The sequence below is a fragment of the Drosophila busckii genome, chromosome X (genome assembly GCF_011750605.1).
Source record: "Drosophila busckii strain San Diego stock center, stock number 13000-0081.31 chromosome X, ASM1175060v1, whole genome shotgun sequence".
Taxonomy (NCBI): domain Eukaryota; kingdom Metazoa; phylum Arthropoda; class Insecta; order Diptera; family Drosophilidae; genus Drosophila; species Drosophila busckii.
Window position 1 is genome coordinate 16,811,246 of NC_046608.1, and position 27,855 is coordinate 16,839,100.

At 38.2% G+C, this 27,855-nt stretch overlaps 3 protein-coding genes across 14 annotated transcripts in view; 2 read left to right on the forward strand and 1 right to left on the reverse strand.

The window, feature by feature from the left end:
* LOC108606207 (basement membrane-specific heparan sulfate proteoglycan core protein) overlaps window positions 1-1,803 on the forward strand; it is an 88,623-nt gene extending 86,820 nt beyond the window's left edge. For all 11 annotated transcript variants that reach the window (XM_017996071.1, XM_017996073.1, XM_017996074.1 and 8 more), the window contains 2 exons: window positions 16-163; window positions 1,736-1,803. In XM_017996071.1, coding sequence (XP_017851560.1) covers window positions 16-163; window positions 1,736-1,778 — 191 coding nt within the window. In that variant the 3' untranslated portion in view covers window positions 1,779-1,803. The remainder of the gene's footprint in view (window positions 1-15; window positions 164-1,735) is intronic.
* Window positions 1,804-2,567: 764 nt separating this feature from the next.
* The window catches only part of LOC108606703 (interference hedgehog), a 28,821-nt gene continuing 3,533 nt past the window's right edge, over window positions 2,568-27,855 (forward strand). The window contains exons 1-5 of one of the 2 annotated variants that reach the window (XM_017997078.1): window positions 2,568-3,184; window positions 3,589-3,629; window positions 18,757-18,864; window positions 23,481-24,708; window positions 25,098-25,293. In XM_017997078.1, coding sequence (XP_017852567.1) covers window positions 18,836-18,864; window positions 23,481-24,708; window positions 25,098-25,293 — 1,453 coding nt within the window. In that variant the 5' untranslated portion in view covers window positions 2,568-3,184; window positions 3,589-3,629; window positions 18,757-18,835. The remainder of the gene's footprint in view (window positions 3,185-3,588; window positions 3,630-18,756; window positions 18,865-23,480; window positions 24,709-25,097; window positions 25,294-27,855) is intronic. The other variant, XM_017997079.1, reaches the window with a different exon arrangement.
* LOC108604910 (regulatory protein zeste) lies at window positions 25,306-27,766 on the reverse strand. The gene is made up of 3 exons (XM_033294283.1): window positions 27,128-27,766; window positions 26,514-27,049; window positions 25,306-26,446 (listed from the first exon to the last, which is right to left on the reverse strand). The coding sequence occupies exons 1-3, from the start codon at window positions 27,538-27,540 to the stop codon at window positions 25,638-25,640; spliced, it is 1,758 nt and encodes a 585-aa protein (XP_033150174.1). The 5' UTR covers window positions 27,541-27,766; the 3' UTR covers window positions 25,306-25,637.

Genomic DNA, 27,855 nt, shown 5'->3' on the forward strand with positions numbered 1-27,855 from the left:
TGTTTTTTTTTTTAGGCGGCACTCCCAACATTGAAGCGTTTACGGGCAAACGTTATACGCAAAATTTCAACGGCTGCATTGTCTTTGTTGAGGGCGATGCTGCTGGCCAAATGAATCTGGGCAATGCTGCCGTCAAGGGTGTCAATGTCGATACCTGTCCAGTGTAAGTAAATTATATAATTTGTGCATATGTATAAAAAGTCATTCGTTTGCTCTTTTTACTAACTAACTATATGCCAAATATCAAGATTGTAAGATCAAACAAAATTGCAAAAAAAAAAAATTTTGCTGACGCCTTCGGGATCAGGCGGTAGCTCTTGTTTCAAATAAAGATTACAGCTACTTCGGCTATGATTCGAGCTTCTATTCCTCAATTAAAATGTTAATACTAACCTTTGAACAATCAGTATATTGGACTCAGTATATATCTTTTAATGTGCTAAACCAGCAGCAGCTTGATCTATAGCATAATGAAATTAAAATGCCAGAGGGTCCTTAGGATTAAAAGGCTACCGCTAATCCGAGGCTTTATTCAGATCGATATATGCTGTATTTTTTATTTAATTCTTGTAATAAATTTCTAGCAAGAAGTCTCGTATGTTCGTTTTCGTTTTCATTTAATATTCACATTTTATTTTGCAACTTCAATATTCTTATTAGCATATATATTGTATATATTGTATACATACTCATAATTCTGTGCGCTATTTTTTATGCCGCTTTTTATGGAGTTTAGCATGCACTGGCAACAATCGATGCTCATCTATACAAAAATCGATGCCGATGATGTTAGATACGATCCAAATTTCTTCGATGAACTCGATGAGCCGCCGCCAGTACATATTATATATCCGCGACCCAATTTAAAGCATAATGCATATGGCAGCGTTAGTGGCAGTGTTATAAAAATGGGCGTGGCAGCGCCTACATTAACACTTATAGCAAGCAGCTTATTTTGGTTGCTGCCAGCGCCCAGCTAAATGCATAAATTTTAAAATAAAATACATAAATTACATACATACATACCGAATTGAGAGTTGTAATATTTATCGTGCCATATCATTGCAGAATATCATGCTAAAAAAAAATTATACTATATACAAAGTATATACATTTAAAAATATACAACTAGATGAAATTATACTAGTTAAAGCGTAGCATTTAAGTTCCAAAGGAGACACCATCATTATTTTTTTTTTTTTATAGTTGATATAGCTAGCCACAACTTTTTGTTGAAATAAGATAATGAAAATAATAATTAAGTTAGCTAATATGGCAAGTTATGAAAAGCGTGTTTATATGGTTTAAGCTTAATCCTGACTATACCAATATATATATAAACATAGCAACTATATAAAAGAATATATACTATATATAAACATTTAAAAATATTTATTACTTATGAAATGTATTGAGGCAAACGCCAAAGCTCTTCTCGTTGAGAAAAAGTCTGAACTAAAATGCACTTTTAATTAAGAAAGGAAAAAAGAAAGAGAAGAAAGAAAATTTTTAATAAAGCTGTTTAAGAGTTGAGCTCTGATTTAGCGCTTTAGATTTGTTAATAGTGTTATCTAATCGAATATTTAAACGTAAAAGTTTTGTAATATATATATTTTTAACTTTTTAATGCATATATCTTGTTTTTCAAAATTCTTATGTTTTAGATGTTTTTATTTTCTTTTTTGATTTTTTTTTATTAATTTTGTGTTTTTATTATTTTTTCTTTTTGTTTTAGTAACGATGAGGCCCAGGGTGGCACCGAACCCCCAGTGGTTTAAGGCACTACACAACACCACCAACCCCCAAAAAGAGAAGAAGAAGAAAAAAGAATAACAACAGTTAGCCTTCTTTATTAAATTAAAAAATAAACCAAACAACTTTTTTTTTAACTATACTATATAAATATAAATAACATACATACACATTACTATAATATATAATGTAACGAATCTGATCAAGCGAGAGAGAAAGAGAGCAATGTGAAAAGAAACCAACGATCAAAACACAATAACTCGAACGAAAGAATTGCAAATATTGCTGCTTCTTCAATTTTTTTATTTCCTACATACATATAGTACTTGCCTAATAAGAACAAAAGCAACTACAAAAACAGAAAAGAAAGCCAATCTAACTTTTAAAATTTGAATGTAAATGTAAAACGGCCATAAGAATCACAGTACATACTTAAAGGCCCAACTAACTCAGCCAACAACAAAAACAAACAACGCATACTAGCCAACAACAACACTAAATACACATATGCATATATAAATATATTTAAAATAATAAATTAATAACGCTAAACATTTTAAGAAATTACTATTCTTTTTTTTTCTGAGAGCCCAGTGTAAGCTTGACTTTTCAATATTTTCATTTTGCGTAAATAAATAAACAGCAGCAGCATATGTAAATGTACAATACATAAAAACCCAATTGTTAAGTGGATACAACTAAAAGAAACCAATAAAAAAAAACAAAAACATACAAAAAAAAACATTTTTTGGCACGTGTTCTAAGCAGCGAGAGGGAGAGAGAGAGGGAGAGCGAGCGCAGCCTAAGGAAAGCTGCAGTCGATCAGACAACAACGTCGACGTCGTTGACGATGCTGCGCCAGTTTTAGTTGCTTTTTGTACGCGTCGCTGGCAGGTCGACGTCGGCGTTACAACTCATACAGCGTTGATGTGAACTCGAACACGGATCTCTCGCTCTAACTGTGTTCGAACTTCGCCTTTGCTCGCTCACGCAAACGAGCTGAATTTTTGAAACCAACGAATATCGAAATATTCTAAAAACAATAACAATTCAAACGCGCACCTCGACGCAACAACGCAGCGCGCTGCGCATAAACGTAATGCGCTCTTTTTGATATTTTCGTACAAGGAACAGCAGTTTACGGTTTTAATATTTGCCGTTTGTTATATTATTTTGTTTAGTGCAAGTGAGAGACATACATACATAAAAACAAATATATACATATACATACATATATTTTTTTCTCGTGACTTAAGCTATGTGCTAGTATGTGTGTCTGTGTGGTGTAATTTACAGCAAATGCAGTTTGCCAAAATCTAACGGGGAGAAACGAATTAAGGCAGTGCGTGCATTTTAAGCTACACAGCAAGAGAGCGCGCGACAACGTGAGAGAGTAGAGCGCGTGCGAAAGAGAGCAAATTTATACGGCATTGTTAGTGTTTATATTTTTATACAATGTTGTTTTTATTTTTAAAATCATAGCAAGCCGGCAAACAGCTACAAAAAGGCAACGCGACAATACAAGCAAATATATGTACAATATATGCAAATGTATTAGTAGCACATACATATGCATGTGCACATTTACGGTTTAATCAGCAATCAATTATGTCTTGTTTTGAGTTTCATTCACATTTCATTCATGCCCAAACGGCGCTCCCCAAGGAATCAAAGCGTAATTATAATAACATGCAAATGATTTTTGTTGTTTGCGCTTTCTGCTAATTCGCTGCTCTTAGCTGTTGCCTGTTTGCTTTGAAAAGGAGTTCGTCTGACTTTTTTTTTACGTGTGTGTTGTGTCTAATAATAATACCAAAATATTTTACTATTTGACAGACGTACAGAGAAAAGCTGCTGCAAATCCTTTTCGTCTGCAGGTGAGTTCAACTAGTAGTAAGCAATTTATCAGAGTCACAGTTTTAATAGAAAAAATGTCGAGTTAACGGCAAATTGTGTGTTGTTGGCTTGAAAGTAGTTCATTTGGTCAACAAGCTGTCCATAAATTGCAGCTTGCCGCACTCCAAAAACAATAACAACAACAACAGCAGCAACAACAGCAAATCTTGCAATTTGTTGTGTGTGCTTCTCTTCAACTTGTTCACGCATCTTGACATGTCCTTTTTTGGCAGCGAGTGCTGATCATTCGCTATGGCTATCTCTTTCTTGCATGCATAGTTTGTTTCTGCTTTAGTGGCCTATTTCTGCAATTGTCAGCAAACAAGAACAACAAGTGTGACAGCAACAACAACAAAAACAACAAGTGCGTGCTCGTCAAATAGCTGCTGTTTAGATAAGACACAAACCAATGCAACAAGTTGATATAGCAAAGCGTTAAATATAATAAATAATATATAGTAGTTAACTGTCAAGTCGATAGCTAGCACTCGCTATATTTAGTTAATATATAAAATGAAAAATCAAACTTCAATGCTTAAACTGTACTCTATTTAAAAATTAATTAAAAAATAACTTTATTATATTGAGAGTCCAGACTGACTATTGTTGCCTGCATTTTTTCTTACCTACATATGCTTGTAAGGAAGAAGCAATCAAAATGTAACAACAACCTTCGTTCTTTACAAATACTCGCTCTCTCTCTTTCTCTAGCTATTGCGCTGCTCTTCTGTTTGTTGTTGTTGTTAAGGCCCCCATGCTGTTGATAACATTAATGAACTGTCTACAACTGCAACGACGATGACTTTGTCGTTGTTGTTGTTGTTGTTGTTGTTGTTGCTGCCCGCACAAGAATAGAAACCCAACACACATACAGACACACACATAGGTATGGTCAAAAGGTAAGAATGCAGCTAAAGCGCGGAGAGAGAGAGAGCAGCGACGGCAACTATGTAGCCCATGCTGTGTTATGCTGCTCATTCCGGCTAACAATAAATCAAAAGGCAATGCCAACAACAATGCACAATACACACACACACACACACACAGAAACACACACATGCACATGCCAATGGCTGTCGAAGGGAAAAGCCCAACATAATAATAAAAATCAAGGCAAGTGTCGTCGACTAGCCAAGAAGCTAACAGGCTAGTCTATATTGCTTCCTCTGCCTGCAGCTGCAGCTCAGCCTCCTCTCACCCTCACCCTCAGTCTCATTGAGGCTGCGCTGCTGCATTGTTGTTTATGATATTTCATTATTACTTTCGATTGTTGTTCATTGAGAGCCTTTGCATCAAGTTCTGTCGTCTCTGCGCTCCCCTCTCCCCTACCCTGACACTCAATACAAACAAACACAACAACAACAACATTATTATGCTCTGCTGCATCATTCACAGCTCCTTTTGCTCTCTATGCGCTCCACACTAATCGCATAAGCTGCTCTCACTTGCAGAGCAAATGGACCACACAGTGCAGCAAAGTTGGTATAAATAAATAAAGCAATAAATGCTAAATAAATTTCTAAAATACAAAAAAATAAATTGAAATTGCTTTTCAAGTGGCAAGCGACATAAATGCAACAGGTTTCGATTCCAACTCTCCAACTCTCTTCTATCTGCAGCATTGCCTTTTGTTGCTGCCACACGTAACCCTTGTCCTTATGCCACTTGCAACGTCATCTACTGACTTCGTTTATCTAACCAATTGTTCCACTGTTTCTCTCTTCGTTCTTTATACACTTTGACATTTTTGTAAAAAATGTGAAAATTTATGTAGCAGGCAGACCCCACTGAGTCGATATAGCCATGTCCGTCTGTATGAGCGCGCGTTTCTCAGCAACTATACGAGCTAGAGCAACCAAACTTGGTTTGTAGCTGCTTCTATACTCAGCACATAACGCTTTTATTTTATTTTGTTTTATTTCCTTAGCCCTTTCCTGCAAATCAAAAAAAGATTACACACTCAATATTGAGCTGTTAAAAAATACTTTGTACTGTAATACACAAAAAGGCTTTGTCATATCGCAAATTTCAGAACGATCGTATAAATATCTTAGGAATTATTTACATTTCAATTTAATAATTTTTAATACAGACAGCGGGCTGCGCATACAAACGAGCTGTGTATGCTTGCTGCGATGCTCTAGTCAAAGTGTATATAAAAGTTGGTAGTGCCCAACTTTAATGCGTTTACTTGTTTTTTGTATGTCATGCTATTTGGTTTGCTGCTACTGAACTGATATACATAGAACCTGAGGTATGCCCCATGTGGGCTGCATACCTGTTTATATAAGTACTTTGAATATCGCGCTATTCATGGGAATTTCCTAAAAATTTTGACTTGCGTATGATGCATCATTTAATTTGAATAGAAAGAGCAAGAGACATTCAAATGTTTGAAACATTGTATTAAAGATTTCAATATTGCATGCTCATGCATAAAAACAAATATAAATATAATAGAAATTTATGTATGTAGCAATAATTTTGCATCGAATAAACTAAATATAAATAAATCAATTTACAACAAAGAGTAAGAGTTATATATAAAAAATGCATTTGAGTTTTTATGAGCAACATGTACATTATATATATATAAAATATGTCAATCTATAGCTAAAGTGATTTTATTTTTAAACAGCGCTTGCATTTGTTGAATAAAAAATATGCAAGTACTGAAAGTAAAATTGCATAAATATATCAACAGCTAGCAGCAATCCAAAGAGATGTGCCGGCAATTTAATTTTGTACATTTTTTATTTAATATTTTTTTTTGTATCCAATGCATTTTGGCGCATTGCTAAGATTGTTTGTTCTGCTTTTCTCATTGCTTATCAACGCCGTCAAATTAACGCATGACACCTTGATATATTATTATTTGTATCTTTCGAGCATTTGGTGCTTTTGCTCTTTAAGCGTTACGTGCCGTAAAAAAGCCGCATAAATATTATTTCACGCTCGCCAAAGCAAAGAAACAAAACTTGAAAAAAAAAGCATACAAGAAAATTATGATTAATGTTGTGCGTTCTTCTTGTATACATATATATTTATATATATGTGCGTATATAAATTGGTTTTGATTTTTGTTTGCTTGCCGCTTTTGCGTGAAGCTCTTGGCGTTTTTCTGCTTCTTCTAAGCCTTTTTTTGCACTAGCCTTCATTAGGTCGAAGCTCAGCGCTCAGAGCTGTTAATCAAGCGTAGAAATGAGCGAATGAATGAATGAATCAAGCGTTTACTGAATGAGCTCAGACTAAGTCTCAAGTTGGACTTGAATAAAAACGTTTTTTGTTGTTGTTGTTGGTTTTTTTTTTTTTTTTTGGGTTGCTTTGGCGGAAGTGTAATTGCTTAGGGTACACTAAGCCAGCAGCGGACCCAACAAAAACAACAAAAACTTAAACCAAAGTCCGACCTTAAGTAGCGAGAAAACTATTTGGCGGCGCCTTTTGCCGCAGCCTCCAATTAGCCGAGAGAGCGAAAGAGAAACGGAAGCGCATTACAGACCGCCTTTCAAAAAAAAACAAAAAAACGTAATCTGATAGCATATGTTATACAACAAATGTGAACACGCCCACGCGTAGCCGCCCCACGTACCCCTAAGGGTCTAAACCCCAAGAAATTTCAAACGCCGCTAACCTTGAAAACAAACGAAATCAAATAAATATTGTTGTGTATATTGAAAGTGCATGATAGGATATCAGAATTTCAGAAATATAAATCAATGAATTATTGACATAAAGTTGCGTTAAATATTGTGGCCTTTCTACTTCGAATAATTCCCCTGTACCCTAGTACCCTATTACTCATGTAGTCTTTAGCTTTTCTAGTCTACGAGTTCATGTTGTTTATACCGACGGACGGACAAAGCTGAACTCAGCGCACCTTTCTCATCAAGCTTCTGCTCTACAACTCCAACATACCCTATTTCTTCTTGTATAAAAAAGTGTAAAGTGTATGCAATACTCGAAATGAACGAAACTCCTCTGAATGAATGTTGCAAAACTCTGCACGACCTTTCAAGTTATTTTGACAACGAAACAAAGTGTGTAAATAATAGACGAGACTGTAGTGCAAACAAAAGCAAAGGCAAAGGTAAAGGAAAAAGTAAAGGTAAAAAAGCAAAGACAGTAGCACGTAGCGTACGGAACGTTATCGCAAAGCGCGAGGATATCATCGTTAAATGAGCAGGGGAATTCAAAAAGAATAAATTTGGAATGAGAAACGAGCAGAGCGAGATTGGGATTGGACACACAGTCTGCTTGCTCTTGAGCCGTCTCTTATCAGGCGGCGAGCATCGTCGGGCCGTGACGGCGACAACAGCAATCAGAGCATTCTGCGGCTGCGCGACGACGACGACAAACGATTTAGACAATTTAGGGTAGAGGGATAGAGCTCTCTATGGAACGCAGCGCAGACAGGAAGTTGGCTATTTGCACTTCCAAACAAGTCATAATTTTGTTCGAGAGAGAGAGAAAGAGAAGACGAAAGACAGTTACGTGGAATTTTTTTGAGACTGATAAAGTAGCTCAAGCGCGTCCCATTCAAGCTGTCAGACAAGAGAACCCAAAACAAGGCGAGAAAGAGACAACAACACACACATTTAATAAGCGACAATTTAGCGCTAAAGTTGACATTGACACAGGTACTGAGCTCCAGACCCAGACAGACAGAAGCAGAAGCGTACAGACAAATGGACGGACAGACAGAGACACTGTATAATCTACTTAGGTAGTCTCAGGATCAAAGACATATGTTCAAAGGTATTGCTTTTGGATTTACGACATTTGAGCTAGAAATAAATAAACATATAGATTGATATTTTGCTACTTCAATAATTCTGCTGCTGTTTACTTCCGTTCTTAATACGATTTGAAGGGATTATAACAAATAGAATTGTTTGAGCTACAAATAATTTTATAAGTATATTTGAAATGCCCTCTTTTTAGTCATAGTAAGTAATTTTTCTTTTAATGTTATACTCTCGAATTTGATGCTTCGATTTTAGTACAATTGTAATTTTGAAATATTTAATCTACAGAAGAAAAAAAAGTTTACAGTGCGTTTCATTAACAGTTAAGCGATCTTTGCCTTTTTATTTTCTGTAGGCACTAACTTGGTTACGTTTTTAATTAGAGTCAATGTGAAAACCTTCCCACAGTTATGTAGAAGAGTTAGGTGTTTTTTTTTTTGTTTCTCGAGAGCTCGCAGCAATGTGAAAGGCACACACACACACACAGTTGATTTGTCTGATGATGATGATGATGTATTAATTTCTCACAATGTGAGAACGAAAAATATAACAAATTGAATAAAAAGCATAAGCAAAAGCAGCGCAACAAACTAAACTAAACGAACTAACTGTTTAACTAGCCATTGAGGCTATATAGAGACCTCTCTCTGCTCTGCTCTGGTCGGTTATAATGCCATAAGCTGGACAGGCACACAGCATGAGGTTGTCAGCAGCACAGAGGCTGCCAGCTGTGCCGCCGCCAAAAGAGCGCAAGTAAACTACTCGAAAGGGTGAAGAGGGGTAGAGGGGGTGATATCACATTTGTGAACTCAATTAAAATAGCAGACGTTACCAACAAACTGTGTGGGGCATGCAAATCTCTTAACCGATTAAGTTTCAAACTTTGCGCATTGGTAATTAAACCTGAGCTAAGGCAAAAGTAAGTGGCCGCAGCCGACTATGAAAAGCACTTGGTGCGCCAAATAAATTAATTGAAATTGAAAAAGATAAATTTATTTATTTAGCATTAATGCTATAATACAATAGCTCAACTGTGGCCTGCAGGGAAAATATTTATATTATTTTAAATTTAAATACAATGAAATTCAAGCTAATAATGTAATATACTTTAGCTAAATTAGCTGCTAGCTACATACTTTGGCTTTAACATTAATATACCCGCTCTCGATTGCTTTTAGCAAAGTGTATCAAAGCACATACCAGAGCAAAAAGGCATGCAAGTCTCTGAACTGAACTGAATTCCGCTTTGTGTGTTGCTTTGGTGAGAGGCACACACAATGAATAGACATAGACATAGACATGGAAATTCCTTACCGTTGGCAATTAGAAAATGAGTTCAAGTCGCACCAAGTTTTGCGCCAAGTCATAGATCAATGTTCATGATAACAACGTAGCGAAAATGGCAAATAGAGATAGAGAAGAGAAGAAACAGAAGTCAGAGACCATAATAATGTTGATGATGATGATGTTGATCTTAAAGCCCCCCCAAATGCTGTTTTGCCTGAGTCTAGACTTCAATCCCAGCCATTGACCAGGCCAAGCTGCGTGATCAACTCACAGTCTGCGCTCCCCTCAACTTCTCTCTCTCTCTCTCTCTCTCTCGCTCACTTCTTCACAATGAAAGTAATGCCTACACACTTGAGCTTTTGAAAGTTTGCGCCACTGCAAATATAAATTTTTGTTATTTTTTGCTTTTTTGTTGAAATCCTAAGCAGGATAAACTGCAATTGCTAAAGGTATTAACGGCAGTTTACATTCGGGCTTACACTAAGCGTAAGCGGCTTAAACACATTTATCGATTTGAAATTTCCAACGCTTTTGTCAATTTGTTGACGCAACTCAAGCGAAACGAACGCAAAACTAACAACAAATTGTTCTCGCTGATAGAGTAGCGAGTTGCATGGCAGGGGGGTGGTGGGTGGGGTGTGGCTAGATCTTGTAAATTTGTTGCCCATTTATTGTTAATTTGTTATACGCCATTTACGGGCTTGCAGAGCCGAGAGAATTTGAAATGCATTGAAGCATGTGATAAGTTGCTAAATTGCCTAGGGTTGTGGCTAGGGTTGTGCGTACTTAAAAAGCCAAAGATTGAAAGAGAGAGAGCGAGAGAGAGAGCGAATAAAATGTGTCTAATGAAGCGTTTGCAATAAATAGAGTAATGCTGCTTGAAATATTTAAAGCTAAAAAATTAAATTTGAATTGCTCAAGCTGAAGTTAGAATAGTTATAAAGCATTTCAAATTTAAAAATTAAAACTGTGCTGCTTCTTCAGTAAAAAAAAAAACTAAATAATAAAATAAAATTATAAATATTTGAATTAGCTTGGACTTAAAAAGTTAAAAGAACAGTTTTGCTTGAAATATTTCAGCTTGAAAAATAAAATTTAAATTTGCTTGTTAAATTATAACATTGCTTCAAATATTTAAATTTCTTATTTCAAACTTGAATTTTGCTTGGACTCAAAAAGTTAAATTAGAATAGTTTTGCTTCAAATTGAATGTCAAAATGCTTGAGTAAATAATTTGCCATTAAATTATAAATTAGTAAATTAGTTAAAAGCAAACTTTAAACGGTTGCCTGCACTAAATAGCTAAAATAATTGTTGCTTAGCTGTAAAACCGCTAAAACTGTTGAGTTTCAACCTTTGGCTTAAACGGTACAAAGACAAACACACACAGACACACACACACATAGACAAATAGAAATAGAGACAAACGCAATTCATTCATAAAATTCCAAGAGTTCAACAGTCGCAGGTGGAGACGCAAAACGCCCACAGACTAGATAAATGCGAGAAAGAGATAGAAGATGCATAGAATCGAAATGGAAACTGAAACTTTAAAATGCAGCCGCAGACGCAGCCGCAACTATTTGCTACCTGCCACACAGCGGCAAGAAAAGAGAGAGAGAGCGAGTGCGAGAGCGAGAGAGCGATATAGATTAGAGCAACTGTGTTACATGTTGAAGGTTAACGATGTCGACAGCGCTTACATTTTAACTGCTTTATTATAACAATGAAATGTAGTAGACAAAGTCAGAGAGAGACAGAGAGAGAGCGAGCGAGCTGCTGTGTTGCATCCGCATCCGCATTTGCATTGCCAACGCGCCACAAGAGTCAAAGTCACGTTTTGTCGCTGCTGCGGTTGCTGCTGCTGCTGCTGCTGCTGCAACAATTCTTGCGTTTTATTTGTTGTTGTTTCACCTTGGCGCGCATACCAAAAGCTGCAGACACTACGCAGAGCGGTGAGGGGGGGCAGCAGCATGGAGAGGAGCATGGCAACCTTTTCATTGATTGTTTTTCTTTTACCTTTTTGCTGCTGCTGCTGCTGCTGCTGCTCTTAGCACATAGCCCGTTTCATTTCACTGGAAATCGACAACAACAGCAACAATAGCTTGGACTGCATTCCAAGGCGTCGCTTATTGCGATCATTGAGCAACAGCCTGCGTCTGTCTGTGTGTGTGTGTGTGTGTGTTAACCCTTCTTGACTAGCTGCTGCCTTTGTCTCCAGTTTCGGTGCTGCTTCTTCTTCATCGTCTTCTTGCTCACTGCTAATTGTTTCCGATCTGCGACTTTTTCCAAGGACAATCAGCTTGTCATTTATTAAAGTTCTTTGCTAACAAACTAATGCAAATAAATAAAAGATTTTTGCTAACAGTTCGTTTAAAAATATTTAAATAAATGCTTAATATTTATTCTAATATATACTGCTCATTAAAAAATATTTAAAATAAATTGTTAATATTTAAATTTATTTTGAAATATGCCTGCAAATTCGCATTGCTCTGCCTTTTGCTGCAAAGTGTATCTAATAGCTGAGCGCATTTATTTGTGCAGCAATTATATTTGCTATTTTGCGTATTTATTTTGTTGCAGCTTAGGCAGTGTTTACTGTAGATTACGCGCGTTTTTGAGGCTTGCAAACGACGCAGCAGCAGCAGCAATAAGTTTTGAATTTGGGTTTTTAGACGTGATAAAAACCTTGTTTTGCTGTTGATTCAATTTGCTGATAAGTCGAGCAGCCCCTCTTGGGGAAAAAGACTTAGAGAAAGAGTGGGAGGAAGGGAGAGGGAGAGCGGAAACATTTACGCCGCACGTTCGTCTCGAGTAAATAATTGAAACAAATAAAAACAAAAATTAAATTGGGTTTATTGCATTTCATGTGAAAAGCAAACATAGCGTGTGTGTGTGTGTGTGTTGGTGTGTTGGTGTGTTGTGGCGACTGTAGCATGCCACAAAATGTTGTAATCGAATACAAGAAAAAGCTGCCCATATGTTCAAATCGGTGATCGCATATCGTAGCTCAAATCAAATGCCTGAGGAGAATTCAACTCGAAACTCACTATCAATCAACTTTCAATTGAAACTATTGCTATTACTATTTTGCTGGGGCGTTATATCCCAAGCACTGGAGCGCCACATGTGAAGTGAGCTGAGGGTGCGGGGGGTAGAGAGACTTTGCTAAGGCAGGAAACTTAACGCTTCACTAACTGTGGGAGCTTCTGCGCTTTGCTCGTTTGATTTCAATTAAAATACCAGAATGCCAATTAATTAAAAGTCCATAACGGTTTAAGCCCCCCCCCCACCCTTCCCCACCCTACCCCTGCTTTGCCCATAGGTTAGTTAGGTGCCGCCAGCGTTGTTCCCAACGCACAAAAGAAAAAAGCTACAAAATCTAAATTACAAATTTGTCGTCGTACCCCAAAATAGATAATATGATCTAATAAAATTGAAAGAGCAGCCGCGAGACAATAAAAATCACAACAACAACAATACGGCAAATACAACAAAAGACATAATAATAATAATAATAGTTGAGGAAACCAAAACTGGCCTAAGAACGTGATATACGTGATCTGCTCTATAGCAAGCGCTACGAAAATCTCAATTAAATATCAAATAAAAATAAATAAAATATTATTCAATTTTCACTGTTAGTTGCAATCAAAAACTATGCAATGATTGTTAAAAAAATATTCGTAAAAGAAACATTTTTAAAAGTAATTTGATTCGATTCAATTTATATTACTAATATTAGTCATATTATCGTTTAAATAAAATTTGAAATACATTTGAATAATTAAATTAAATATAAACGTTTTTAAATGTTGTTTTATTTGAAATTACTAATGCAAAATTATATTATCGTTTAAATATAATTTAATTAACAATTTTTTCTTTAGTTAAAATTTTTAAATGTTGTTTGACTTGATTTCATTTCAATTACTAATGCGCAATTATATTATCGCTTAAATATAATTTATAAAACATGTTTTCTTTAGTTAAAATTTTTTAATATTAATATAATATTATTTCAAAATATTTAAAATTAATTTATTATGACGAATGCGATTTCTTAGAAATTTGAAGTAAGAGAATATTATGCTGAACTAAAGCCGTGTGCCACGCCCCTTTTGCGCCCACACACACACACGTGTAAGCATCAATTGCATTTTTCAAGCGAATTTTGAGGCGATGCAAGGAAATCTTGAATTGGACCCTATGCACCAAAAGCGGGGCAAGTCAAGTGAAGTGTAGTGAGCTGAAGAGTTACAACGAATTTCATGCCACAAGTTGCAAGCCACAAGTGCAATCAAATTGCTCTGCTTGCAGTTGCAGCGTGTAATTGTTTATGTTTATTTTAGCTACACACACACACAGAGACAGACACACACACACACACACACACTGGCGCGTGCTTAATTGCATAATTAATTTGAGTTTTATTATTTGTTATTATTGTTGCTGTGATTTTTCCACTGTCACGTTCTGGCCGCTTGCCAAAACACAAAGAAATTGCCAAAAAAAAAAAGAAAAAATCAACGCAAAGAAATAAATAAAATAAATTTAAATTTCGAGTTGAGTTGAGTTGCTGCTGCCTTCGATTACAAAAGTGTAAATTGATAGCCGAGCACGTTCTTGGCTTGAGGCAAATAGTCTAAGCTGAGCTGGCGAGGGGCTTAGAGGGTGGTGGTGAGGGGTTAAAGGTTATGCATTGGTATCAAATTCAGAGTCTAACATATTTTATGTTATTTATGCATGTTTTGTTTGCCTTTTTTGCTTTTCATTAACTTGCCGCTTGTTTCGCTGCTTTCTTGACCATTTATGCATAATTAAAATTAATGAACATATTATGGTTTTGGCAGTGGGGTTGGCTTGTTCTTTTGCCCAAACAGGAAGAGACGACAAATGACAATGCCTGGGCCACAGTTCTTAACCCTTGTTGTTGTTGCTTTAACCCGCAGGTAACTCAAGAACTTGGCGCGCGTTTTAAATTACACAAACTTTATATACATATATGTATATATATATATAGCTAAGCGGAACAAGCAATGAATGAACGTTAATTCTTGTCTCTGACGCAGACAGTTGCCCCCTTTTATTTTTTTTGGCACAATCCTATTATTTTCTTTTTTTGCAGTCTGCATACGAAATATATAACTTACAACTAAAACACTATATAATTTATTATAATATACATATATGTAGACACTCATTATCTACTTAATGCCCTTCAAATCATCTCTCTCATCATTTATTTTCAAGAGCTAACAGTTTTTTTTTAGAATTTCGCTGTTTCGCTTTTAAATGAAACTAATTAAATTGCAATTTAAGCCAAACGTTTGACAATTAAATGAAGCAAAAAGCATAGAAATAAATAATTGACAAAACTAGCTGCTAAGCAAATAAATGTAAAAATAAAAAACTTAGGCAATTAAAAAATTAACAAATAATACAAAAGTTCAATGGCTAAATAAGTGTTAAGCAAAAAGTATTAATTTATTTATTTATTATAAAAATTAATAAAAATTACTAAATATGCTGAGTGCTAGCTACAAATAATTAATAAATTAAATTATAAACAATCTGCAAATTTATTAAGCTGTGCATAAATATAACATACAATATATATATTTTAGAGCTAATATTAAAATTATTAACAGCAAATTTTTTACAAAAATAATATTTTCAATATATATATATATATATATATTTTTTTTTAGAGTTTTATGTCTAACGCAGAACATTTATTGATATTTCTAATTTAGTGTCGCATATTTCTAAACAGTTTATGCTTCAACTTTGACATTTTCACATGTCACTATAATTTTCTAAACTGGCTATAACGGCTTAGGCTAATGTTGCAACGCGATTGCTTCAAGTGTCAGTGCATAATTAAAAGAAACTAAATAGTAGAAAAAAAAATAAAACAAACAAATGTGGGCCAATTTGCTGCCACACGTTGTGGCAGTCATCGCCAGCATTGCTGTCACTTTGGCTCAATGTTGTTGTTGCCGCGTCTGGTGGCCGCTTGCCAACTGGCAGCAGCAGCAGCAGCAGCAGCGACGGCGGCGTCGGTGGCGGAAAATATGAAAATAAAATGAGGTTGGGAGAGAGGAAGACAAGTAGGCGTTGCGTATTTTTTTTTTTGTTGTTGGCAAGGTGTGCGGCAAAAAACAAAAAGTTTGTGTTTTTTATATATATATATAGTATATTTTTATTTGCTTTTGGCCCACATCCGACTTGAAAGTTAAGTGTGGCAATTTCATTTCCTGTTTTGAGCTGCATACTAAATATAAATTGTTTTTTATTTTTTGTGTGTGTGTGTTGCATGCAACACACATTAGGGCGCCCACATGCAACAGCAGCCAGCGGCAACAACTCAAAATACCAACTCAAAAAAATACTAAATGCAGGTGTAGCAAGCTAAGATAAATGATAAATTAGTGCGCGAATTGAAATTCCGACAGATCTGAAAACAAAGATGTGTGGCAAATGCTAAAAACAAAAGCCGCCAGTTAAATTTAATGCAATGAAAATCAAATAAATTGCAAGCAGCAACAGCAACAATGTCAACGATAGCAATCGTTGAATCGCTGGTGGGCGCAACATGCCACAAAGCCAAATGAAGCATTTCAAAAATGCAAACGAAGAGCGAAAGAGAGAGAGAGAGCGTATGAGCGAGTGAGCGAACGCATAAATTTCTACTGTTGCAAGTCGAACTTTTTGCATGCTCTTGCCACACAGAGTCGTTGTCGAGGCCTGCAGGCTGCTGCAATTGGCGTGGCAAGTAGCGAATGCGACGCTAAGCGCGTGGCAGGCAAGCAGCAAGGCTTTCACCCAAAGAATGCGAGCGGCAGCAGCAGCAGCAGCAACAACAACAACAACAACAACAACAGTAAATTAGCGCAAATGTTTCTGCTGTTGCTGCGGTTGCTGTTGCAGCTGTGCCCTGCAACTTGAAGCAGCTCAAGAAATTGCATGCCAAGCGCATTAATTATGACAAACAGCGCAAAAAAAAGTAAAAGGCAACAGCAATGGTTGCTGCTGCTGCTGCTGTTGTTGTTGTTGTTGCTGCTGCTGCTGTTGTTGTTCTCATAGCTTAAGCTAGAAAAGCTGCTGCTTCTCACGCCCACCCAATAAGCTAGTTAAAAGTAGCAGAAGCAACAGCTGCCGCTAATTGTTGTTGCTGCTGCTGCTGCTGCAACAGCAACTATTGCTGTTGTTAGCGTTGAGTCATCGCTTGGCGTCATCGCTTTGGCGCACATTTGTCGTCGTCGTCGTCATCATCATATTTGGTCAGCTAACTGCAATTGACAAGCAACAACAGCAGCAGCAGCAGCAACTGCAATAGCAACAACAGCTGTTGTTACAGCAGCAGCAGCGACAGCAGCAACTCTAGCTTTGTCTGCAATTTTGTAGTTCGTTTTTTGTTTCTACTTCAAATGAATTTTGTTGCACTATATTCAAAATAATAATAATAATTTATTTAAAAATATGCATTTAGGCTTATATTATTTATTCAATATTTATATTTTGCTATTTTTTTTATAGCTTATATTGAGTTTAAAAAAAAAAAACAATAATCAATGCTCATTTCTCATTATTTTGTTTAACCAAAATTCAAGTTTTCTTTTTATATATTATTTTAAACATAACTGTATATTTGTATTTTTTATTTGGAGTTGTGCAAATCTTATACTTTTTAAATTAAGCAGTCGAATAAAATTGTTAATTACATTGCTTGTCATAAATATAATAAAAATAATATTATCATTTTCTTTATATTTAATTTCCTACATATTTATAAATTTTTTAATGATTAATGTGCACAAATTTCTTCGATTTTTTTAATGCCTGTTTCATATTTGCTTTATTTTTATATATTTATACATTCTTTTAATGTTCACCAATTTGATCAAATATTTTGTTAAATGCCCATGTATTTATGAAAAATGACAACTGTCTTTTCACTCACAGAAAGAGCGAGAGAGTGAGAGTGAGAGAGAGAGAGACGCTTGACACACATTTATTTTAGTTTTGGTGGGTGGCGCTCGTTGTGTTTTCTTTTTTAATATTTTCTTTTAGTACTTTTTAGCTATTTAAACAAAAATTGTTGCTGTTGTTGTTGTTCTTTTTAGTTTCTTGTTGTTGTTTTTGTGTGCGCGACTTGGCGACATTTCGAAAAATTCTAAAATTATGGCCCAACAACTGTGCCGCTCGCCACTTGGTGGGCGTACAGCGGTGTGTTATGGGGCGTGGCAGTAAGTGTTGTGTGAAAAAAAAGGCGAAAAACAAAAACTCACACGCATAAATTAATTAAAGCAGTTTCTGAGGGTATTTTCCTCCTCCCGTCTCACTCGCTCGCTCTCGCTCTCTCGCTCGCTTGGTGATTGACTCGCTTTGGGCTGATTATTATTTACGTATTTTTTTGGCACATTTATTTTATTTCAAATATTTATGACATGTTCCAAAGAAAATGTCTAAGGGGGGCGACTTGGGCCTGGGAGACTTCTAAAGGGGGCGGCAAGGGCGTTCAAAGTTTAGCCACGTGTTGTTGCTTACATTTTATGCGTTTTTAAATGGACAAGCAAACAGTAAAAGCGACTTAAAATTAAGCTCTAAATTAGAGAATAAATAATTAGGGGTAGTCAAGAGTTCAAAAAAAAAATAGTTAGTAATAAAAAATAAATAAATAGTGCTAAAATTTAAAAACAAAAAAATTTTAATAGCAGCTTTGTTATTTTGATATAAAAATATTGAACAAAATTTAATTTAATGTGTAAAGCTTGCACACTTTTCATACTTTAAGCATATAAAATTCTTTTAACGAATGTGCTTTTCAGCTAGTGAGTACCCCTAATGCTGCGCAAGCGACAAGTTTATTTTTAGCCAAAGGAATTTTTGGCTTTTTTTTTCTTGTTTTCACTGTAGGCCTCAATTATTTTGAAATTCATTAAGAGTGCCATCTATTTTCACTATTTATGAGCAACGTGCTACGTGTGGCATGCAGCATGCTGCATTTAAAGCTAAGTTATGCCATCAAAGTAAATATTTATTATATTTGTTTTCTTTATCATTGCAGTTGATGAAAATGCGATAGAGAGAGAAGCAGACAAAAGAGAAAGAGAGCGACAGAAAAGCGATTATAAGCATTAAGCTGAATGACAACGATAAAAAAAATACAGAAAAGGTAAAAATTGCTGCCACAATTTAATAACAACAAAAACATATATATAAGTTGCAAGCTGCTTGTGGCATGGTGGCGCCCACGCGTTGCAGCAAACTGAGATTGCGTGGGCGTGAATTGGCTACGCGCCCATATAGATATATATATATATATGTATATAAGTCTTACTATAACTTTGAGCCAGGCGAGCGACCCTAAACCAAGGCAGACTATAGCAACAACAATGGACAAATCGCTGGGGCACGTTGCCCACGCAAAACAGCTGAAGACGCCACAAAATGCAGCAAGCAGCCAAAGCCAAAGCAACAATTTCATGCTGCATTCAACAGGTGGGGCGCTCAAAGTGTAAGCGAGACAGAGAGAGAGCGAGAGAGAGAGAGAGTTGGGTAGAGAGAGTGAGCTTATAGCCCACACAGTCAGCTCCAGTTCTGGCCAAATCCAAAAATCCTGTTCAACATCGAGTGGAATGCAGATTGCGAACTCGTTTACATGCAAAACTAAAAAAAAAAATAAGTATAAGTTGCCAGCCAGCGCCCGTTGAACGCCCTTTCCACACACACACACAGACAGAGCCAAGTTGCCACAAATGTTTGTTGCATGCTGTTTGCTGCTCTTGTTGCCCGTTTGTTGCATTGAATTGCATTTTGTGGCGCTTTGACTGTTTTTCTCGTTTTCTGGTCCGCATTCCCCAAATCCAATCGTTTTCCATTCCCCATTTCCATTTGCATTTCTAACCCCCCCGCCCCCCAAGCTCCCACTTCAACTCAAGTCTGAGCTTAGCTACGTTAGTTTATATTAATATTTAATCATATTGCAGTTCCAAATTTTGTCTTTAAGTTTGATATTAAATAAGAAAACAATTTCAAGAATTCAAATTTAAAAATCAAATCTTACAAAAAGCATCTAAAACTCGATAACAATAATACTAATATTTTGAGTATATTTTGTAATTAATTAATGCGAGCAATAGATTCTTGAATTGTTATTATTTCTTTTTCTATATTAAGCACCATTCAATACCAGCAGCCACCCCTTTCAGCTGTGCGCTCCTGCATTAAGCGCAGCATCTTAAGTTGCTGCTTCTTCCTCAGCTGCTGCTGCTGCTGCTGCTGCTGCTGCTGCTGGTTCCGGTCGTCTTCAGTGGCAACAACTGCTGGAACAGGTTTCATTGCTTAAGAATTTTTGCCATAGCTGCTTACAAGAAAGCAAAAAACACACACACACAGGCACACACATGCACGCTTGTGTGTGTGTGTGTGTGTCTGTATTTGCTTTGCTTTATTTATATTTGTGTAAAGCCTTTTCATGATTTTGTTCTATTGCGCTTCCTTTATTTTTGCGCAGCACTTGTTGTTGTTGCTGCTGCTTAAGTTTTATTGAACTCTCGCCAACAACAACAGCAACAAGAACAAGCTATAGCTGTTTTATTTTTGTTTTATTTTTGTAGCAGGTGTTAGTGTTTTACAAGCTGTTAACTGCCGCTGCTTAATGAGCTAAAGCAGCGCTGTAGCGTAGCCTCAATGCAAAGCTTCGGCAGAGCGGCTAAGTCGTTTTGCTGTTGTTCTTCTTGTTTTTGTTTTCAGCGCTCATTGTCATGTCAAAGTCAAATGTAATGCGGGTGCGCACGCACGCGCTCTCTTCGCTGTCGCTGTCGCTGTCGCTGCTTAAGCGCAGCTTGCAGTTAGCGCTTGCTTGGGCAAACAACCGTTTGTTTTCATTGTTGCCCTCTCTCGCACTCTTCTACTGCCATGCAAAACGCCTCTACTAATTTCTAACAGTTTTATGCTAATTTTTGTGCGTTGTCTTATAATCATTTGAAGTAGCCGCTTTTTAGCTCAAACGTTTGCCATTCACTCTCTCGCTCTCGCTCTGGCTTGTTGCTGCTGCCCTTTGTTTTTAATTTATGCCTTTTAATTTGGCATTTCATTTGATTAATAACATTTATTCTATGCTTATTAATGCGTGTTTGTTTCTCTTCACCATTGTCTCTCATATTAAAATGTTGTCATCTTCAGCACCTGCATTGTTATTAAAAATAGCCATGTTTATTTATTATATGTTTGTTTTTGTTTTTGTTTTTTTGGCTCTTCTACTTACTATTGTTGTGTGATTCCAATAGAAGTGTGACTAATCAAATTAAATCGTGACTAGCTAACGAAAAATTAATTAGCGAGCGTTCTCAATGATCGACTTGTAATATACTCTATAGAAATGATTTCAAAAACAAACTGTTGGAGTAGCTATTGTTAAATATAAATATATGTACAAATAAAAAAATCAGCAATAATGAGTACATCATAAACAAATAAAAATAATGAATAAATATCACACAATATTTAATTGTAGTTTGCTAAAAATAATTTGCTCTAATTATAAATAATCAAATTCAGCCCCGAAATGTTAGGCAAAGTGTATATCAAGTCGGTTGCGTCTCTTAAGCTATTATTTTGATTTTTGCAATTGCTTTAAAGAACTTTTGTTGGGCGCAACAGGTGATGAAAGACTTATTGGAACAATTGTGGAGCAGTATTTATTTATGCATCAGAGCAGATCAAAAGTAAGTGCAGCTTCGACGGATTTTGATTGCCCATAAAGTAGGGGGGGCAGCAGAATAAGGTGGAACTGCTGGAAGCCCAGTACCCTTTTTGTCAGCTCCAAAGATTCCCTTTGTCGTGGTAGAGGTAGAGCCTCTCAACTCCATTTACGGCTCTGTCTGCAACACATTCTTGCAACGCCATTCATTTCGCTCTGTGTGCTTCTTTTTTTACGCTCTTCTTTTTGTTTTTGCTCTTGGCCGGGGCAGTCGCAGTGGAATGCGCATTAATTTTCAACACACGCAACAACAACAACAACAACTTGAGAAGCAGTCTCCAGTGCCTTTTGGAGTCGTCGTCGTCGTCGTCGTCGTGGCTCAAAAACCTGCGTCAATTTCGCGCTTTACTTTTGTTGTCAGATGGTTTTAAATCAGCGTGTCTCAGTCCCAGACTCGCTGCAACGTTGCACAAGTTGCACAAGCGACGAGCCGAGCGTCAATGTTGTTGTCGTCCAGTGTCTACACTCAGAAAAAAAAGAAACTGATAATAAAGAATGCAAAATTATATTTTTCATAAGAGTTAAAGCTTCAAATAGAGAAACTACAACATATTTTTTATATATATAAAAAAAAACATACATAAGATTCCTTAATTTTTAAATATAGTTAACTAATTTTTTTTAAAATCATGCAAGTTAAAATTTCATAAATTCACTAAGCTGCAAATATTTGAGGGTCAGAGCAACTGGAACATATTTTTTTAATTTTTAAGACCAGTTTATTCGTTTCTTTTTAAATCATGCAAACTAAAATTTCATAAATTAAAAGAGTAACAAAACTGGAACATACTTTTTTATATAAACAAAACAAAAAAATATATATAAAAATAGTCAGAAATAATCTAAAATAATCTAAAAAAAAAAAATCTAAAACAATCTAACTGCTAAAAAAAGATTATTTTTTAAAAATTTGTGGTAATTTTAATCATTAAAAAATGCTGTTAAATATAAAATAATTGTAGTTTAAACATTAGTTTAGCTTTTAAACAAAAATAATCTAATTACTAATAACTACTATTAATAATCATTATTGTTAAAAGCGTATTTATTTATGCGTATTTGTTATACAATTTATAAATATTTGTATGCATTTCTTTTCGCTTCGTGTAGCTTGTAGTCAGTCCGGTTTAAGACTCCTTGCGTTAACAAGTGGCCACCAGGCAGATATCTTCGTTGTCGTCCTGCTGGCGGCAGCTGCACGCGCCTGCCTGCCTGCCAGCCAGCCAGTCCAGCTCAGGCAGGCAGACAGCCCCAATAATGAGTTTCAAATGGGAGCCGCTTTGCGATTTATGTGAGCTGCTGCACAGCGTCGAAAGAGTGCCAGAGCGTGGAGACAGTGCAGGGGCAGGGGGAGCTGAGCCTGGTTATTTCTTGGAATTCCATGCGTGCTTTTGTCTGTCTGTTTCGCCATCGTTTAAATTTCAAATCGAGAAACTGTCGCAGGGCAGACGCTTGCCGAACTCGTTCCACTCGTTCCTTTGGCTTTTATACCTGCGCGCACCTGCCTGTGGCAAAGTGAGCACCCCCCCTCCCGCCCTGCCCCACAGCAGCTCAGCACCTTGAGCTTGCAGCAGCTGGGGCAGGCTCATAATAATGACACGCCATTAAGCATCTCTTGCACTCTTTGGCGCTCCAGCTTCAGCTCCAGTTTAAATGGCACATTGCTGTGACTGCTTCCGTTCTCCACGCCCCTCTCTGATGAGCTGCTGCTTGCCCAGCTTTATATAGTGGCTATATGTATTGGTACAGTCGCGCCCCATTCCTCATATGTGTCAAAAAAAAAAAAGAAAATTCACGCCCATTTCATTTTTAAGCAAGAATATTAAGCTGAATTCTTGTTGCAAATTAAGTTGCAAGCAACTTGGAAATAAAATCAAAATAAAGTTTTTGTTTCAAGTCAATTTTTATTATTGATCAAACATAACAATAGCTTAACTATATTTAAAATTAAATTAATTTAAAAAAATGTTACACTACTGCTATAAGATTTTAATGTTTAATAACATTTTGTTTTTATTTATTTATAGCTTAACTATGCGGCAACAGCTGCTGCTGGCAATATTGCTAAGCGCCAGTTCCATCTGCATGGTCAGCTCCAGTTCCAGTTCGAGCAACGACAAGCTGCTGGGCATTTACTTTGAGCGCGCTCCGGAGTCGGCGGTGGCGCCCAAGGGCGATGAGGTGGTCTTTGAATGCGAATTGAATCTGAAGCCAGATCGCTTGGAGTGGCGCTTCCGGCAGAGCAGCACGGCAGCGTATCAGCAGCTGCCTGCTGGGGCAGGATACAATGTGACCAATAGCATGGATGAGCGCAGCTGGAAGCTGAAGGTATTCGTCAGCGCCCAGACCTTGGGTGACTATCAATGTGTGGCCTGGTATGGACCTGGTGCGCTGGCCTCGACGCCAGGCAAACTGCAGCTCGTCAGCATATCGCTGGACAAGAGCAATGCCAATCCAGGCTATGGGCGCAATGCCATAAGCTGGAGCGTGGCGCCCAAGAACTGTGTCCTGTTGCGTTGCGGCGCCGTCATCTCGAATCCGCCTGCCATTTGGAGTTTCTATCGCAACGGCGAGAAGCTGCCGCAGACGGAGCTGCTGCCAGCGGCAGCAGGTGCATTGGTTCTCAGCTCGGTGAGCGGCAAGGATGCGGGCAATTATAGTTGTGCCGCCACCAATGCCATCACAGGCGTTGAGTTGCACTTGCCACAGTCCATAGATCTGCGTGTGGAGTATACGGATCGCAGGCCGCCTGCGTTTCTACTCAAGCAGCCGGCCACGCAGGTCTCGGCACGTCCTGGCGACACTGTCGTGCTGGAGTGTCCTGGCGTTGGCTCGCCGCCGCCCAGCGCTGTCTGGAGCAGTCCCAATGTGCCCAACATCTATCACAATCGCAGTCGTGTGCTCGCCTATGGCCTGCAGCTCAGCGATGTGCGTCCCGAGGATCAGGGCTCCTATGTCTGTCGCCTGGACAACGGCATCAAGCCTGTCCTGGTGCTGGTCATCAAGCTGAGCGTCTTGGAGCGTCCACGCATTTCGCTTGGTCCGGCACCCACGCTAACCAATGAGGGTGAATCCTTAACCCTGAACTGCTCGGCTCAAGGACATCCCCAGCCGGAGATCTATTGGCTCCTGAATGGCATGGATGCCAGTGTGGATAATGAGACGCTTGTCGAACCGGGACGTTTGGTCATTCAACATGTCCAGAAGAGACATGCGGGCGTCGTTCAATGCTTCGCCAAAAACCAACTGGGCGAGGTAAGTTCCTAACAGTTTCCCAACAGTCGCACTGTTAATAGCATAACAGTGCACTGTTAACATATTTTAGGTCAAATCAAATATCAGCAAATCAAATTTAAACACTTCACAATTTGTATAACAATTCTTAAAATATATTTAATGAGAATTATAAAATTCAAATTATAGATAAACAATATTGCGAGAAACTTCTTTAGCTCGATATGATTTCCAAGAAAACTACATTCAAAATTTGTAGAATTAAATTAGTTTAATTATTTTAACATTATTGTCGAATTTTTGTAATAATTGCATACCTTATAGTTTATTTTAAAAATATTTACTGAATTTTTCGAATTATATTTAATGCTTCCCCCCACACTCTCTTTCCCGCTCTTTGCCACTTGCAGACCAGCGAGGGCAACATGCTGCGCGTAAATCCGTTGGAGGTTGACGGCGATAATTACCAAACGTTGGGCAATGTGCCCATGCGATCCGCACATGAACAGAGCTATGACTCCAATGGCTTGGCCTCGTCCTCCGCTTCGTCGGGTGGTGGCTCAAGCTATGGACGCGGCAAAGGCAAACGTAAATTCATGAGAGTTGGTAAGTTCATTTCTTATTCATTTGTGTTGTTATTGTATTTTAAAATTTGTTTACAAATACAATTTTTGGATAAAAATTATCTTAAGAGCTAGAGAATCCCGCCCCGTCCCCCCACAGAAAAAAAATGCATTTAATTGTAAAAAATAATAATAATTATGTGTAAAATAATTCGACTAAGCGCTGCGCGTTTGTTAGAGCAGCAATTCCATATCCATGTCCATATCGACTTCGGCATACGATTGCTGTTGCTGCTGTTGTTGCTGCTGCTGCTGCTGCTGGTGGTGGTGGTGGTGTTGCAACAGCAGTTCGTGCTCCAACTCGGCATCGCTTATGTCCTCCAGATCTCATGTGCTTGAGCATTTACGCAGCTGTTCCTCCTCCTTTTGCAATATGCGTATTTTCATTCTCAATTCCTCGACACGCAAGCGATGCACCTCGCGCATATATTTGAGCTCATCCTGCGCCTTGTTCACCTCAATCTTCTTAGCCTCGGTGGCCAGTTGTTGCTCCCTGCAGCGCAGCTCCGCTTCCTTCACTTTGAAGAAGTTGATGCGCTCCTCATAGCTCTCGGCATTGCTGCCGCCGCTGACAGCAATAACGCCGCTGTTGCTGCTGCCGCTGACATTCACTGCTGCTGTTGCGGGCGCTGCTGCTGCTGTTACGGCGGAGACAGGTGTTGCTGTTGTTACTGTGGGCAATGCGCTAAATGTGAATGTGGGCGTGCCGCCAGCCAGCTGCATTTTAACAGCTGCTGCTGCTGCAGCTGCCGCTGCTTGTTGTTGTTGCTGCTGCTGCTGTTGTTGCTGTTGCTGCTGTTGTTGTTGTTGTTGCTGCTGTTGCTGCTGCTGCACTACAACTGCCGCCGCGGCTGCTTGCTGCTGCTGCTGTTGTTGCTGCTGCTGGTGATGCGCTGCCGCCGCTGCTGCTGCTGCCAATTGCTGCTGCGCTGCCAGCTGCTGTTGCGCCAATTGCTGCGCCTGCGCTTGAGCCTGTGCCTGCGCTTGCGCCTGCTGCTGCTGCTGCGCCTGGTATTGGGCCAGTGTTATCTGCTGTGGCTTGATTTCGCTTATGATTTGCTGATTGTAACCGCCAGCGGTAATGGTGGCCATTGTATGCTGCTGCTGTTGCGCTGGTATCGTGTGTATCTGGGTGGCTGAAAAACCAAAAAAACAAACAAACGTTAAAACAACTTCCATTGTCATTTGTCTCTCTGATTTTACTTGTTGCATCCGATGGATGTTTTATCTGCAATATGATCTCCTCTCTTGGACGCGCCGGCTTGAAATGTAATAAATCGTTAAGTGTTAACTTATCGGCGCTTATTTGATCCACGTTTATCTGATGTGTATTCAACATGCTGGCATTTGCAGCTGCCACAGCAGCAGCCGCATTTACTTGCAACTTTTGCATCTCTGCCACAGCAACCGATTGTTGCTGCACTTCCACTTGAGCCTGTTGCTGCTGCTGCTGTTGTTGCTGTTGCTGCTGCTGCTGCTGCTGCTGTTGTTGTTGGCTTTCGAGTGGATCATCCTCCATTTCGCTAACATCATTCGCATCCATTTCAATATCATCAAAGGTGTCACCCTGTTGATTATGCTCCGAGGCATCAGGACTTATTTGATATTCTGGCTCCACTTTAACGCCCTCGTGATGTTGTGATTGCTGCTGCTGTTGATGCTGTGCGTTGCCAGCAACCACGCTCACTTTACCAGCATTCGCGCTGCTGCCGTCACGATAAGGATATTGCTTGCGCAGCCTAATAGCATAAAAAAAAAACACACGCATTTGTTTAAACCAATTATTATTATCGCTTTTACATAGCATGCAACGTTACCTTGAGTTAAGCCAGAACTTTTGTATTTGTTTTATATTTCGCATGGCGCTCACATGCGGATGCGAGTTAAAGTCACGCACAATTTTATCCCAAGTCTCACGCACCGAATACTTGTTGCGTTGCTTCTTGCGATGCTTGATGTCAATAACATCCTCGTGCCGATGGAATAATGTGTAAAGCACGTCCTTCTCCTCGGCGGTAAAACGCGGCGTTAGCGGCAGCTGCGCCTTAGAGCCACCTGCTGTTGTAACAACAACGCCGCCACCACTGCTATTGTTGTTGCTGCTGTTGCTGTTGTTGTTGTTGGCGGCGGCGGAAACAATGCTGCTGTTATTGTCAGCAACTGTTGCCTGTACAACGGCAACATTGCTGGCGTTGGTTGCGCCAGCGCCTGCATCGCCAGCCGACGACATTATTTATAATTTCTATATATTTATATTTTATTGCACTTTTGGTTTGTGTGGTTTTGTATTTTTGTTTATAGCTCAAATAGACTCTTGAGTGCAATGCAACGAGTACAAAATTAACTAACGAAAATTGATTTTCACTCGATTCACATATATGTATGTATATACACACACACACGCACACACATGCACGCTCCTTCTACAGTTGTGTGCCTGAGTGTATGTGTGTGTGCATGAGTCTTTTTATTCTGTTGTCGCTGTCGTCGTCGTCGTCTTCTTCGTTGCACCGCCAGATTTATTTTATTTCCCGCTTGTATGAAA